General features: G+C 43.2%; 1 protein-coding gene across 2 annotated transcripts; it reads right to left on the bottom strand.

Moving 5' to 3' along the window:
• Window positions 1-335: 335 nt before the first annotated feature.
• Window positions 336-15,330, bottom strand: mst1ra (macrophage stimulating 1 receptor a). 2 transcript variants are annotated; one of them, XM_085777377.1, is made up of 21 exons: window positions 14,981-15,330; window positions 12,899-14,193; window positions 11,244-11,420; window positions 9,686-9,805; window positions 9,410-9,580; window positions 7,983-8,149; window positions 7,598-7,727; window positions 7,363-7,499; window positions 6,517-6,696; window positions 6,312-6,411; window positions 5,886-6,116; window positions 5,591-5,737; window positions 4,872-5,028; window positions 4,621-4,710; window positions 3,947-4,153; window positions 3,772-3,852; window positions 3,494-3,675; window positions 3,227-3,336; window positions 2,763-2,928; window positions 1,834-1,970; window positions 336-1,690 (listed from the first exon to the last, which is right to left on the bottom strand). In XM_085777377.1, exons 2-21 carry the CDS (start codon window positions 14,105-14,107, stop codon window positions 1,459-1,461), a joined length of 4,131 nt encoding a protein of 1,376 aa, XP_085633503.1. In that variant the 5' UTR covers window positions 14,108-14,193; window positions 14,981-15,330; the 3' UTR covers window positions 336-1,458. The 2 variants fall into 2 exon arrangements, with proteins under 2 accessions (XP_085633503.1, XP_085633502.1); XM_085777376.1 differs by having other exon boundaries at window positions 3,947-4,156; window positions 14,981-15,174.
• Between the last annotated feature and the right edge of the window lie 431 nt (window positions 15,331-15,761).

Raw genomic sequence — 15,761 nt, 5'->3', positions numbered from 1 at the left:
CTGGATGAGCTGACATACTTCAGGCCTCTAACAGTCTGTGTTTTCCCCTCTCCCACCTGGCAGAGAACATGAGCCATGCTGCCTCAGACCTGTGTCACTGCACTCGACAGTTTGTTTCATCTTCTGCTTCCTCTTGCTCTAGTTTTCTCCCTTTTTTTTACCTTCACCCAAACACTATAAATATATAAAACTTACTGTACTTTTTCAGGGGGAGGTTGGAACTGTCTTGTTTGCCCATCTGCGGCTTTCATTTTTTCTTAGTGTTTGTTCAGGATGTGGTTAGAAAAACCAAGTCTTGGGAGACATTTCATTTGTTGACACATTTTTCAGACAAACATGTGCAATGAATCATGTTTTTTGTTCCAAAAAGACTCTTTACAGCGCCGCTCGAAGCACAGTTCAATGAGGAGAGGAGGGAAAGAAATGCAGTGATAACAAAAATCAAGTATTTCAGAACCTATGTCATTATCCCCAGGACAATATAAACCATTTGTTTGGTTAAACCATACGGCAAAGGAAAAAAAAAATCAGTGCATACATTCTGAAATGCCTTAATTTGTCTAATTTGCTGTGGGGATCATTTTAATTGCATACACAAGAAACAGAGAAAACCCCACAATGTGCCATAAGTCGTGCTGTGCTGTGCTGTGCTGATTGGGACTGACTGAAAGACTGACTTTGTCACATTTGCTCAGCAGAAAAATAGAGTATATTGTTTGTGTAACACCTTTGTGCTGAGCTGTGTCGTGTAGAGCAGAGCGTCACTGCAGCAGTAATTCAAGGATGAAGCTCGAGAAGGCGGCCTTGGTTGCCCTCTAGTGATAATGACAGGTATAGATGCACAGCAAGTGTAATTCAGTAGATGCAGAGATTCTGAGTGTCAGTAAAATTGATTTGTTGAAATGTGCGGACTCATGGGTCCATGATTGGACCTGCATCACATCGAGCCAGTAACAAGTTGGCAAGCACGGCTACAAAACGGGAATATGAAGGGATGTAATCCATTTTATATCCTCATTTAGCAAAAAAATAATAATAATTGTGAAACAGATAAAGTATTTGACCCCTGAGCACAAGTCAGCATGCATAGATTCCATGTGTATCTAATACACTGACTTGGAGGCATAATATAAAATCGACATCCTATTAAATCTGACAACAAAAGCATGTTACATTCACTTTGTCTCATTCACACTCGTGCTTTGGATGTTAAAAACATTTACTTCCATCTACATGTTGTCTCTTTTTTGCTACAAATACGGATGATGAACTTCCAGCATCATTTTGTCTCCGCTCTATTAAGAGTTTTCAGAAACTGCAATGTCTTAAATCAGAGGCCGAAAGCTTCCGCGCCCTGAGATTCGTTGGCACGATCACACGAGGCAAACTGTCCCTCGTCTTTTTTAATGCTCCGGATCCCGTCCCTGTCGGAGAAAAGTCTTAGGGGCTCTGAGACGCTCAGCTGGCGGAGTAACCGTCTGTGTCCAAGTCTGAGGCCTCAGCCTCATCTGCAGATCCACTGAGGGAGGGGTACGGCCTTGGCTGGTCTAGGTTGACGTAGGTAACCTTCAGACTGATGTAGTGCTCTCCTTCCAGGCAGGACAGGATGTGTTGTACTTCTGTAACCAGGCTGTGGAAGCTCGGTCTGCACTCAGGCTCTGGGTCCCAGCACGCCAGCATGATTGAATACCTGCGGAGGGAATCAATGTCAAAATGAGAGAGTGATGGTCATTTTAAGTTCAAGAATAATACTAACTGAGATAAAAACGGACATATAATTGTTGAAGCTAATTGTGTTATACTATATTCATAGATAGCTGCTGTTATTCTTACAGAGTATCAGGGCAAAACTGTGGCTGCGGAAGTCGACGCCCCTTCAGCAAGTAATGTGTGATGTCATAGGGGTCCACATCTGGGTATGGGCTTGCACCTCTGGTCAGCAGCTCCCACATTAAGATGCCATAAGACCACTGGGGGAAAAGAGGCAGTGTATTGTAGATGGAAATAGAATAAGATACAAACATATTTCTGAGGCCTGGATACTGTAAAAGGATTAGTTCAACATTTTGGCAAATTGGCCCATTGCCATAATCCCTATAGTTTTAGGAGTAGGTTCGTTACCTTTAAAGCGGAATATTTGTGTTAATATAAGTCTTAAATAGTTCTATCTTCTGACAGCAATCACTTACATAGAGTGTTTGGTCTGAAACACGGGTCTGTCAGTCACTCTGCTCTGCTGTAAGCCGAGGAGAAAACTTTCCTTGTATCCTACAAGCTTTATCCAATGAGGAGAGAGAACGGCATAAAGGGGCGGTCCTCTCTGTGTGTGCAGCCAAGGGATGCGCGTGAATGTGGTGACGTAGGGACAAGGGCGGAGACTGATAACTCCATCGGCTGACAGGAAGTTAGCCAAAACAACCGGATCACTTACTTCTGCTTTAATTGTCGGTGCAAGCTGTTTTGAGATCGGCAGAGCAGAAACGTGAGCTGCTCAGAGCTATGTTACGGAGGCTCATGGAATTTCTTGGTTTCCCTCATCAAACTCATCAAATACACAATCCAACAACTCCAAAACTCTCATGGACAAGTTGTGACCTGCACATTCACCACGCTATGAGATAATAACGGAACGGAGCTCACGGCACTGCTCTGCCGATCTCAAAACGGCTTGCACCCACAATTAAAGGTAACGAACCTACTCCTAAAACTATAGGGATTATAGCAATGGGCCAATGTTGAACTATCCCTTTAAGCTCACTCACCACATCGGACTTGGTGGTGAATTTCTGTGTTTGCAGGCTTTCGATGGCCATCCACTTCACCGGCAGCTTTGCCCGTTTGTGATCTTGAATGCTGTAGTATTCCTTGTCGTAGATGTCCCTGGCCATGCCGAAGTCAGCCACCTTCACCGTGAAGGTTTCATCCAGCCTGAAAAGAGAAGACATTGTCAGAGAGGATCATCTAACCAGACTGGATGACAAATCTATAAACTCAAAGTTTACAACAGTGAAACAGAAACCTTTCTGACCTGTGTCACAGTTATTTATCATCCTAAGAGCGATCAGATGAACAATGACATTTATTTCCGTATAATATTCCTTCACAATACAACATGTAGACAACACGTCAACACGTCCACAGACAATGAAACGGCCTCCCCTAGGCGAGACTCAGCTTTTCCATTCACATGTCCCGGGCCAGGAATCAGTGCATGATTCACACTTACATGCAGTTACGTGCAGCAAGGTCTCTGTGGACAAATTTCTTCTGGGCTAAATACTCCATCCCCTTGGCCACCTGAAGCCCAAACCCGATCAGGTCTTTCACTGTTGGATTCTACGGAGGACAGAAAAAAACAGTTAAACAGTGCAACCTAAAAAAACCAAAGCTCCATAGTTGGAGTAGTAAAAAGGTCCCAGCCCAGACTGAGAGAGCAAAAATATTCACAGTCATGACCCTACTGGTCCAGATTGGGTTACATTGCGTAATTTACCCTTTTTTCACAGCGGATGAAATGACGCACATCCCCGTGCTTCATGTACGGCAGCACCACCAGGGGGAGCCCTTCTTTAGGCAGCATGATGCCCAGCAGAGACAGTATGTTTGGGTGATGGAAACCTTTCATGATGATGCCTTCTCTGAGGAACTGGTCCACCTCCCTCAGATCTGTGATCCCTGTTTGTAAAGCACATTATACATAATACTTTATACAGACAAGTCCACCAACCAAAGGCTCATGTTACGATTTGATAATAAAGGACATTTACATACTGTTCAATGATTTGACAGCACAGTGGGTCTCTTGCTTATTGCTGTCTATCAGGTATCCGTGATAAACGGTCCCAAAGTGGCCTGCATACAGAGAAAGAGTTGTTGTTATGAAAGTTCTGTGCTGAACTGTGAAGACGGAAACAAGGAAATAAACAAACCACTGAACCTACAGTACCTTTGCCAATTATCTGGCTATCCTCAATTCTGAGCATGTCAGCAGGGATCAGCACGTCTTTGACCTCTTCCAGAAGATCGGAGCTCAGGCTGATCATCGAGACATTCCCCCGCGGCACTAAGGGGATGGCCAGGTGATCGTAGCTGGCAGCATATAATAAACCTTGGAATGCCATACCTCCTGATCCCGATGTTTGACTGGACAGATCTACTGTAACAAACAAGCAAAAGAGAAAAAAAAAAACACATGTAAAAAGGCAGCTGGCTTTTTGTACAGCTCAGAGCCAAACACACTTTGACAGCTTAAGTTTCTTGTTGGATTTTCTTTTTTCTTCACTGATGAATTGATGTTTATTTTGGCTTATGCAGAAATGCAAAGAAATGTTTTTACGGTCTAGAATTTTTTACACTTTATATATAAAGTTGTTATTCACTTTATCCTAATGCCCTTGACTTTACCCACATAAATCAACAAATCTGTGCCCTGGTTTATGTGTATTTATGCATTTACCACTGTACACTTTGAAATGTAATTTATAAAAGGTTGTACTTTGCTGGGCTGCTGCAAGGTTAGATAAACAGGATGAAGACAAGGGAAGGGAACAAAACAAAACAGATGAAGGACTTATACAGTTAATCTGGGGGTGAATGAATGAATGAATTTCGATATCAGACCTCGTCTGTAGTCCCCCGTCGGCGAGAAATCAGAGTTGCTGTCCGAGCGGTTCCGTGAAAGCATTGTTGATAAACGATTCTCTATTTCGGCTGAAAGGACACATTCAATAAACGATCGATAAAGTGTAAAACTGTACTGTTAAGGCTGGGCAAAAGTCCCAGTGGGTCAAGTTAATAATAAACAGGCCATACTTCAGAATGAGTAAACATGAGAAACATTATAGTTTGGTGGAGTTTATAGTTTTTCTCACCTCTCTTTTTCTTCCGTATGTGCACCATGACGAGCAGAGCCAGGCTAGCACCTGCCACAAGAGCAGCGATGATGCCCAACACGATGCCCGCAATCACAGTGTTGTTATTGTAATAAACTACTGTACCCACGTCATACTCTTCCCCGTTCACAAACACCTACAGCAGGGAAACAGATTTTTACTATTAAAGGGGTAGTTCAACATTTTGGCAAATTGGCCCATTGCCATAATCCCTATAGTTTTAGGAGTAGGTTGGTTAGCTTTAATTGTCAGTGCAAGCTATTTTTAGAACGGCGGAGCAGAGCCGCGAACTGCTCAGAGCTACGCTATGGAGGCTCATGGGATGGATTTCTTGGTTTCCTTCTCCAACTCTCATGGACAAGTTGTGACCTGCACATTCACCACGCTATGAGATAATAACGGAAGACTGCTTGCCGGAAAAACTGCACCTGACGGGAACGTGCATTAGCGGTTTTGCATGAACTTACAAAACAACTGTCCGTCCTCTGTCCGTACTGGCCGTAGCGTAGCTCTGAGCAGCTCGCGGCTCTGCTCCACCGTTCTAAAAATAGCTTGCACCGACAATTTAAGGTAACGAACCTACTCCTAAAACTATAGGGATTATGGCAATGGGCCAGTTTGCCAAAATGTTGAACTATCCCTTTAATAAATATGTCTGATTTATTTATGGTTGATTAGACAGCTGATGATTCTCCTACCTTGACGGGCAGCCCCTCACTGGGAACCACCAGGCCTTTAGGGATCCTGCAGGTCAGCTCATTGAGCAGAACCTGAGCGTTGCAGTTCACGCCACCAATGGTCATTGTGATCTTCATACACATGCTCACTGTGTTCAGCTTGTTATGCTGTTACATGTGTAAAAAGACAAAGACAATACCGAAACATTTATGAAATACCCATAAGTATTCTTATCAAGCTTTGCTGTGAGATCTTGATACAAATAAGAATGCGAATACATATAAGATACAAATAAGAATGCGAATGTTAACATACATGCAATGACACTTCTGTCTCTCCTGGTTTTAGAAGTAATTCATTCTCATCAGTTTCAAAGGGAATGACTTTGGCGTCAGGGTGGTAGTCGAATCGTCTCCTCATCAGGCCACGTTTTCCATCCATTTGAATAGAAATCTCTCCCATATCTGACTTTTCCTCCGACAATTCGTCTTGAAAAGCAGGAGTCCAGCACTCCATATGCGTGGCATTTTTTGTGCCATTGCAGACCTAGAGTGAAGTAAGCATAAAGATATAAATCACAGCTATAAAGATCTGGTGTAACTTTATCCAATATCACTGTAGAAACTGACTGTCTGACAGTGCCTCATTAATTTGTATTTCTCTGCTCACAGCATGCAGTTTAATGGCCTGGTCTAGTCTGGTACGGTCTTACACAAGGATGAACTCAAAGCGTGAACTTACTTGTTGAATGGATTGCATGTCGCGGTTTTGGGGAGTGTACTGAACCACAGTTCTGTGGGCGGAGTCGAGATTCTGACCTTCTATCACCAGCTTGGAGCCACTGTACGTCACATTGCACACAAGAACATGTTAATAAATAACACTCACGTCCCTTACTTGCAAATGCAGTTTTGTCTTGTGATGATCATTTGAAATGTGACTCTACCGTCTGAAGCTGCAGTGAGGATGTATAGAGTTTATGACTGGATCTTTCTTGTAGGAGAACGTCTTAGTGGCGGTCACTTCGGAGCTGTCAATCACCACTTTCACGGGGACCTTCCCGACACCTGAGGCAGCTGTTGTGTTGCATAGGACTGAGGACAACGCCCCACTTTCTTCATGAGCTCTGAAAGCAGTACAGATGACAGTAACTACAGATGACAGTAACTACATGTGTACAGTCTGGGGCGCCAAAGGGGAGAAAAAAGGAGAAGGATTCTAGGGGCCTTAATGGAATTATAATACTGACTGACTAAATAATATGACACTAAGTTATTCATTTATAATCGTAAATATATCTTATTTACAATGTCTTGCAGCAAATGGTGAATTCCATTGTATTCAGTGCTTCCCCTTCCAAGCACCTGTCATGTTGTTCTTTCACAAATATGGGACTGATAGTCAAAAAATATCATTAAAATTCATAGTTTTATGCATATTAGGTGAACACTAATGAACACTACATTAGGTAGTACTTTCTCTTAATTCAATTTTGTTGTTGCATGTTTTAGATATTGCATTGTGTAATTTATCACTTTCTTTTCGATTTGTATTTCCTTTTGGGGATCTGGGAACATGGGGTGGTGAGGGAGGGAATGGGGGGATTTATCATGTACATTTATTCATGTGATTTGTATGTTTAACTAAAAATGCCAATACATTTCTTAATAAAAATTCCTTTTCATGGGTTAGGGTTAGGGTGGTGGCACCCCTGTGTACAGTACAAAAAGCCTTTAATCAAAAGGGATATCAGTTGACACCAACATGTACTGTAGTCATCTCCATTGCTCACCTTTCAATGTCACACTTGCTGTTCCCAAAGAAGACATCTCTCTTCATCCCAGAGAGAAGGTACCTGCCTGTCAATGTCACCTCTGTTCCACCAAACATGGGCCCAAAGTCAGGTTTGATTTCTGTTATGCTAGGCTCCTGATTGGACAGAAGTGAAACATGGCATTATCCATGACCTAATTCCAATAAATAAATATATCAATATATCATCTCATTAAGACTGTTGTTATCCTCACCACAAAAGAGAAGCCAGACTTCCAAGCTCTGCCTTCGATTGAGTATCTGCCCACCACTTCTCCCTCGTGCACCTCCAGGGTGATGTTCAGGTTCTGGTTTGGCCTTTTGTTGTGGATCTTGCACACTAGCCTGTATTAAGGACACCAGAAATGGAATGTCTTTGAGTTGTGTAGATAGAGATCTTCCGGTAAGGAAGCACATTAAAAGAATATAAAAAAATCATTATCACCACACCTAATGGATGGAGAGATGTGGTTTTCACCATGATACTTCCTTCTATAAATGTGTGTGTAACCTACAGTCAGAATCGGCTTGATCATATTCATTATGCATGTCAAAATGAACTGTGTGTGTGTTGTATGTTGTTTGCATCTATGTACTCACACGTGATTATTGCTCTTTTCAGGCAGGACAGTGCACAGGGTCCCAGAGCCGACTGTGATGATGTGGGTCTTGCCGCTGATGATGGCAGGTCTCAGACCAGACTGAAAGTCCCAGCCACACAGCGTCACCTCTGTCTCCCCACCTGCAGGCGCCGTTTTAGGGAAAAACTGCAAATCCAGAATATCAATCAGTGTCTCCGTGTAGTGATGAGAATAACAGCGTTATAAATCAACGGTGTCACTAACTACGCTACTTTTTTTTAGTAACAAGTAATCAAAAAAGTTACTGTTTTCCCCCATTATAGCGCCGTTACTGTTACGACATGCGCTGCATTACGGGTGGGCCTAACGGGCCTGGGCCCACCCACTCGTACAACTGGCCTGTCCTAAATGACAGGATGAACATAACTATTTAAATTAACATTTAAAGTGACTATGAGGAAAGTATTTTCATACATTTCCCATGAGCCTCCGCACGCACGGTGAGATTCTTGGACCGATGCAAGACGGACAGAAGCATTTTCCAAGAATGTTTTCATTAATTAAGAACGAAAGTCGGAAGTTTGAAGACGATCAGAAATTGTCGTAGTTCGAACCATAAACGATGTCAACTAATGATTTGGTGGTGTTATTCCCATGACCCGCCGGGCAGCGCCCGGGAAATCAAAACGCGTAGATTCATCCACATTAATATGAGACTCTTTTATAACCAAAAGCAAACTCCTCTGGGTCTCTTTAAATTCATAATAAAGGCTAAAAAACATCCCCCTTCATATATAAAAAAGAAAGATAATATTTATTAGGTTACTAACATGTGTGAAGTCTGGACCAATCACAACAGCCCTTTTTTACGTCCTCTCAGTACAGTGGACGTTGGGCCAGAATTTAGTTTACCGGCAAATGATTTGATTTGGTTTTTGTGCATTTTTGCAGGCTTTTGCCCAGCATGTGTGGGTTAAACACATGTAGATAACAGGAGAGAGAGAGAGAGAGAGAGAGAGAGAGAGAGAGAGAGAGCCCAGCTGGGTGAGCTGGGTGGTCAGTTTTTCAGTCCATCAACTAGTTGGAAAAAACCTGTTAATCTGGAACTAACCAACTCACTCAGTATTCCTCCGCACAGGAAGGCTCCACAACACTGCGTCGTGGTTAGGGTTATGGTTAGAGGGTTAGGGGGGGCGGGTCGGAGTAATTTAACATATCTGAGCATTTTATAAAAAAGTAACGCAATAGTTACTTTTCCTGGCAATTAGTTACTTTAACAATGCAGTAATCCAGTTACTAACTCACTCACTTTTTGGGAAAGTAACTAATAACTATAACTAATTACTTTTTAAAACTAATGTGCCCAGCACTGTCTCCGTATGACCAGCGTAGTGTTTTTAAAACTCCACCCATCGCCAAATCAGTTACAGCTAACAGCAGATCTACCTCTGTTATGACAGGCGCACAGGAGTCTTTGTTCCACTCTGAGTTACACTCGTGCTGCCTCGAGCAGGTTCCTGAACACCAGCCACAGTTCATGAAGCTTGGAACCATCAAACACATGGAGCATGTCATGAAGTGAGCACACCCTGGTCCTGTAGAGGGCACACTGAACATCTTGACGAAGGAGAGACGGAGAAAGATGAGGGTAGGGTTAGCCCAGGCTTAAAAGAGTCAAAAAGATAAGAATTTTTTTTTTTTTTTTTAGAAAACAACACATACCTTATTCCCAGCCACAAAGAGGAGGGAATTCTCCGAGGACACGGCTGCTGTCCTGGATATCGGAGCCTCTCCCAGAGAGTAGTTGGCAAAAATCACAGGCCTGTACGTGGTAAGAATCACCTAAACCAGGGACACAGAGAGGTGGTGATGTCACAGAGATGTTTATTTTGGGAAGTTGTAATATGAACCTGCTTCTGAACGATTGACAGTAAGGACACATTTTACTGTATTTAGTCATGAGACAGCAAAGTTTTTATTATCATCAAGGCCTAATCGACATGTACATTCTCCTGAAAGGGGTGGTGTTGGGAGCAGATCCCCACCGAAATTCACTGCAAAATCATGACAAATTAACTAACCGCGCTCACATGAAAGCTCTGTTTATTGGGTCAACGTTTCGGTCTAGCGACCTTCATCAGGACATTTTTCAATTACTGTGTGGCTTCCTTTCTAATACTTCAGTAGGCTACACCAATGCAATTGGTTGATTACAGGTGTTTACAATAATTAGAGGAATGACATCATCACAACACTGGAAAGCAGAGAGAAGAACTAGATACTAAACACTTAAAGGGATAGTTCAACATTTTGGCAAATTGGCCCATTGCCATAATCCCTATAGTTTTAGCAGTAGGTTCCTTTAATTGTCGGTGCAAGCTATTTTTAGAACAGTGGATCAGAGCCGTGAGCTGCTCAGAGCTACGCTACGGAGGCTCATGAAATTTCTTGGTTTCCCTCATCAAACTCATCAAAAACACAATCTAACAACTCCAGAATGCTCTTGTGGACAAGTTGTGACCTGCACATTCACCATGCTATAAGATATTAACGGAATGTCACGAGACAGAGTTGTTTTCGAGGCAAATGCAGAGACTGCTTGCCGAAAAACTGCGCCCGATGGGAACGCACATCAGCGGTTTTGCATGAATTTACTTCGAAAACAACTCTGTCTCGTAACGTTCTGTTATTATCTCATAGTGTGGTGAAAGTGCAGGTCAAAACTTGTCCACCAGAGCGTTTTGGAGTTTTTGGATTGTGTATTTGATGAGTTTGGTGAGTTTGATGAGTGGAAACCAAGAAATCCCATTAGCCTCCGTAGCGTAGCTCTGAGCAGCTAACGGCGTTCTAAAAACAGCTTGCACCGACAATTAAAGGTAACGAACCGACTCCTAAAACTATAGGGATTATGGCAATGGGCCAATTTGCCATAATGTTGAACTATCCCTTTAAATGATTAATCTAACAACAGTAAATTCAAGACCAAAAGAAATAAAACTAAAAAAAATAAAACTTGTGATGATCTAGAAAAAAAGGGAGAAAAAGATCAAATATAGATATTATCCCTTCCAGCAACCCATCACCTCTGAAAAATAAGGAAAAAAAGAAATATACATGTTATGAATAAAGCCAATACATTACATTCTTCATAGGAAACACCCATTAAAAGCTATAGACCGATATGTTGACCCAATAAACAAAGCTTTGATGTGAGTGCAGGAGTAAGTTTTTATTGTCAGCCAGAGTGCTCAAACAAGCAGAGAAAGAAATATCTCGTTACCTGCAGTATTCTGCCATCTGAGGTACCAAAGTGTCCGAGAGTGTAGTTCCCGACAGTGGTGACCAGCACAGACGTGAACAAGACATCTTTCATCCCACTGTTGAAGAGGTCAACTCTGTGGTACGGCTTTGCCACCAGAGTCGGCATGGCGCTGCACGTGTAATTACCTTCAGAGCTCTGTGGATTGTGAAGGAAATGTGGATGAAACATACAGGACAGGGACATGTGACAGATAGCAGTACATTTAGACACACGACACCCCTGTGTGTTGACAGGAAGAAGGCCAGTCAGAGTGAGCAGAGAGACTTTTCATTCATCCAAACAGAGAGGAAGTGCCCTGGCCATGTCTCCACTCACAGGAACAAGCTGCGAGAGCTACAAGGTCATAAAACAGCAGTGGTTCCAGGGCTCTGTGTGTTCATTTCGGTGGCTGTTCCTCAGGGCAGATTGTTGGCTTACTGAAACTGGACTTCCCATAATTCCACGCATGAAAACAACGGGTGACGGACATGTGCGGATGACTGACAGAGCATGCGCCGCACAGCTTGATGCGTAATTGTTACTTAAAAGTACTAAAGTATGGGAAACATTCCACTCTAAAGCAAAGTGTCTGGCCTGTCCCAGCATGCCTCTGTTCTCATGAAAGTTTCACTGCCCTGTATTCATGTTGTTTGAACTTTTTCAGCCACTTTGGACCTCACCATTTTGTTCTTCCAAGTTATTTCACCACACTCTTCCAATTCTAATTCAAAGAGATGTGATAGCAGCTTTAAGACAGCTTTATGGCTGTCAAGTTGTAGTTCAAGTGAATTGCATAAAAGCCAGGCGTGGTATAACACTGTCCCTCCCCTTGAATTCCACCGATTTTATCAGTAGGATTTATAACTGGTGTTTGCTGGCACACATTCCCGTAGGTGTACACATGGCTGTAAGAGCTCAAAGGACACAGTCTGAACTCCATAAAAGGAAAAGACCACACCTGTATTATTCTATCAAGAACACAGCCAAGTCCTCTGTTCACTATGTTTTGAGTGTGAACTCTAGGATATAAAGCTTCCTTTTTCCTTCATTTAATTTCTAATATCTTCAGTTGAGGACGCTGAGCGGGTTCAAGTTCTACAAAAACAGAAATGGTAAACAGTGCAAGAGAAAGAACTGCTGAGTCATTATCTGAAAATACACGTCTCATAGAACAGATTCATGTAATCGCTTTGCAAGACTGAAACTCAACAGAGGAGAGAGGTGGTGGTGTGGCAATATGCAGGTCACAATTCTGACTCATCTACCTCTCCCAGTTTTCTCATCTGGCCTTTTTCCGTCTCTGTCTCTCTCTCATACACACACACACACACACACACACACACACACACACACACACACACACACACACACACACACACACACACCATCATTCAGTAGTCATGGTTTACATTATGATAATACCATATGAACATATTATCTTTAAGTGTCAACATGTGATACCATGCCTTATTGCTCAAGAGAATATTAAACAGTAAGCTCGGTGATAAACAGTTTCTTCCGATCACAGGTGTTTAAATGACACAGTAGTGCTTGTCTGGTTATGTCACTTCCTGTCTGGGCTGAGGAGACTTTGTCCCTTTGTGCTATAAAAAAAAAAAGTTGGAGTTACTCACTTCATGAGGGCAGCTCTCACATGGCTGGAAGTGGCACAGACCTCTGGACAGCTGCTCCGTACCTGACTTGCAGCAGGCGTCCACGCCCATGTCGATGGCATAGTTGACTTTAGTCATGGGGAAGGCGCACAGGGCCGAGTTCTTCTGGGGTTCGCCCCGCTCGTTCACCTCCGCGAACACCCCGTACAGGATGTCCTCTTTCTCGTCCACCCCCAGGTCCTCGGCCAAATGCTTCCCCACCCGCCCGAAGTGGGCCGCCTGTAGCCCGTTGTACACGACATCCCTCTGCACCTCTCTCCGTCTCCTCCTGCGCTTGTGTTCATACCGGCACTCCAAGGTCACCTCTCTGTACATCCACGCCTCGGGAATCAAAATGGGCAGTCGTCCCAGACGGGTCTGAAAAACCGAATTGCTCTTCAGGGGACTTTCTCTCTGCAGGGACAGGAAGTAGACGTACTCCTTGGTGGAGAAGCTGTAGATGTAATCGATCCTGTAGGAGTTCTGGAAAGCGGGCAGCACCGTGAGGCCGCTCATGACCATGTGGAAGCCCTCTTCAGTGGACAGCGGCCTCACCACCGATATGGACCTCCTGGGATACCTCTGGGCCACTTTGTCGTCCACAGAGGCCGCTACGAAGAACAGCGACGTGGCCCCCTCGTCAACGATGGTGACTTTGGTGCCGAGCGGGCTGGCCAGACAGTCGGGACAGTCAGCCGGAGAGCTGTTCTCCTTCGTGAACAGACACTTAGGCTCCGGGTTTTGCTCGAGAACATCAATGAAGTAACAGATCCCGTGCTGAGTACTCCCACAGATGTATAAGTACAAAGAGGGGAATGCAGCGGGATCCAAAAGCAGAACCTCGTTGTCCGTATCCACTGGATCCCCGGGGGCTGTTTCTATATCACACAGGTGACAAGTCTGACAGTCCATGCTGCCAACGGGTCCAGTTCTCACCTCCCATTTTTTTTGCATGGCAGGGTCGACCGCCTCTATTACATTCTGGCTCCCGACATAGTACACCTCTGGCAGCTCTGGATCCAGCTGCACCGCTATGTTCTGTATGGGTTTGTTTGACTGGAAGTAGGGGAGGGAGTATTTTACAGTGAAATCCACCAGCCTCTGGTCTGAGGGACACGCGTGCTGCTGTCCTGAGGCAACTTGTATCCATATCCACATGCATACTGTCAGCAAGGCGGCCCAAGTGACCATCTCCACGTCACAGTCCACAGTGATTGATTGCTACCTACAGGATGCGATTTCCCAAGAGAACATTCTGGACGATGACGAGCAGGAATCTGTGAGGAGAAGACAAGATGTTGAGATTTCACAGGCAGAGGACAGACATTAAGATTCTCAAGTCCACTTGGTTTTACTACTCAAGGAGTGGGCGTGGGGGCAATAATGTAAACATTTTAGCTTGTTTAAATTGAGAAATACGCTACGTAAAGGACTGAGGAAAGAGAAAAAAAAAGTGTCAGCTGCTGTTTCTGGCTGAGCCCTGGGAGTTAGGAGTTGAAAGGCATTGTTTGTTTTGTTTTTTTCTATGTTTCAGGACATTGACACTATAAAGCCAGTGGAAAAATAAGTCAGGATACACTCCAAGGTGGGCAAGACATGACATGCTGCAACTTGTGGAGCAACTATGGAAATGTTCAGATCCCTGGAGCTACAGAGTAAACACAGAAAAATCCAAGTAGTTTTATGTTCTTAAAATGCAAAAAAAAAAAAGAAAAAAAGAAAGATATAGGCCTATCTAAATATGTCAGACACTCAAATTCAATTAGTAATCCTGCATTCCACATTTTAATACATCACTGAACAACTATTTTCACTTTCCAAGCAGAGAGGAGCATGTGGTCTAGTGCGCTGTACAGTTAGAACATGATAAGATAACTATTAGGACCGTTTCCATTTATTATGATGACAACTGCAACCATTAAATCTCAAGTTCAGTAAAAGGTGAAACTGATCCGATGAGCTGTGAATCGTGACCAAAGTGTGTTGAGTCATTCATTAACGTGGACCAATAACGAATTCAGACATCCTTTCTCCCAAAAAACATTCAAAACAAATCCATCTTACCTCGCTTTGGAAAGGTGTCAGTGTGTCCTTTAAATAAAAACACAACAGCCGAGGGTCCAGAGATGTCAACTCTTATCCAACTGATCAATGTAGTGAAGCTCCAGTCATTGACTTGCAGCGCGCTCACCTGACAGCGCCACTGGCACACACTTCACCTCACACGGACACTCAACTGGTGGTGGTTGAGTCAAGACAAATGAAAGCCTCTAAAGTCTACGGGAACAAACAGGATGCTACGCCCGCCTTCAAAATAAAAGCATGCAAATGTGTCAGGTGAGTTACGTGTGGTTACATTTGCTTTTGGCGCTCTCAAAATGTCAGCAATATCTCGCTGATGATATTATTTAAACAGCAGTAACAAAGACACACAAAGATTGTATTTAAATGGACATAGCCTACACAAATGATTTGTATTTGTAGACAGACAGTATGCATTTACACAGCATGTATACAACCTTTATTCTGTGCACACATTATACACCTAGGAGCACCAACAAGGTTTAATTTAATCTAAGATTAGCTCTGATCAGAGATTAGTAAAACTCAGTTTGAAATGAGTTAATCCATGTTTAAAATTAAGCAGTTGCACCATTTAGAATTAATCTCAGTTTAGTAAAACTCAGTTTAAATATTTAAACTGAATTTAAACTGATCTAAATCAGTAGGGAGGGTGTTTTTTCACTAGGTGTATATAATATAAAATGTGTGTGTGTGTGTGTGTGTGTGTGTGTGTGTGTGTGTGTGTGTGTGTGTGTGTGTGTGTGTGTGTGTGTGTGTGTGT

The sequence above is a fragment of the Trachurus japonicus genome, chromosome 5 (genome assembly GCF_045865225.1).
Source record: "Trachurus japonicus isolate A0001 chromosome 5, Traja_1.0".
NCBI classification, from domain to species: Eukaryota; Metazoa; Chordata; class Actinopteri; order Carangiformes; family Carangidae; genus Trachurus; species Trachurus japonicus.
Note: the sequence above shows the minus strand (reverse complement) of the source record. Positions and strands in the feature narration are given on the sequence as shown.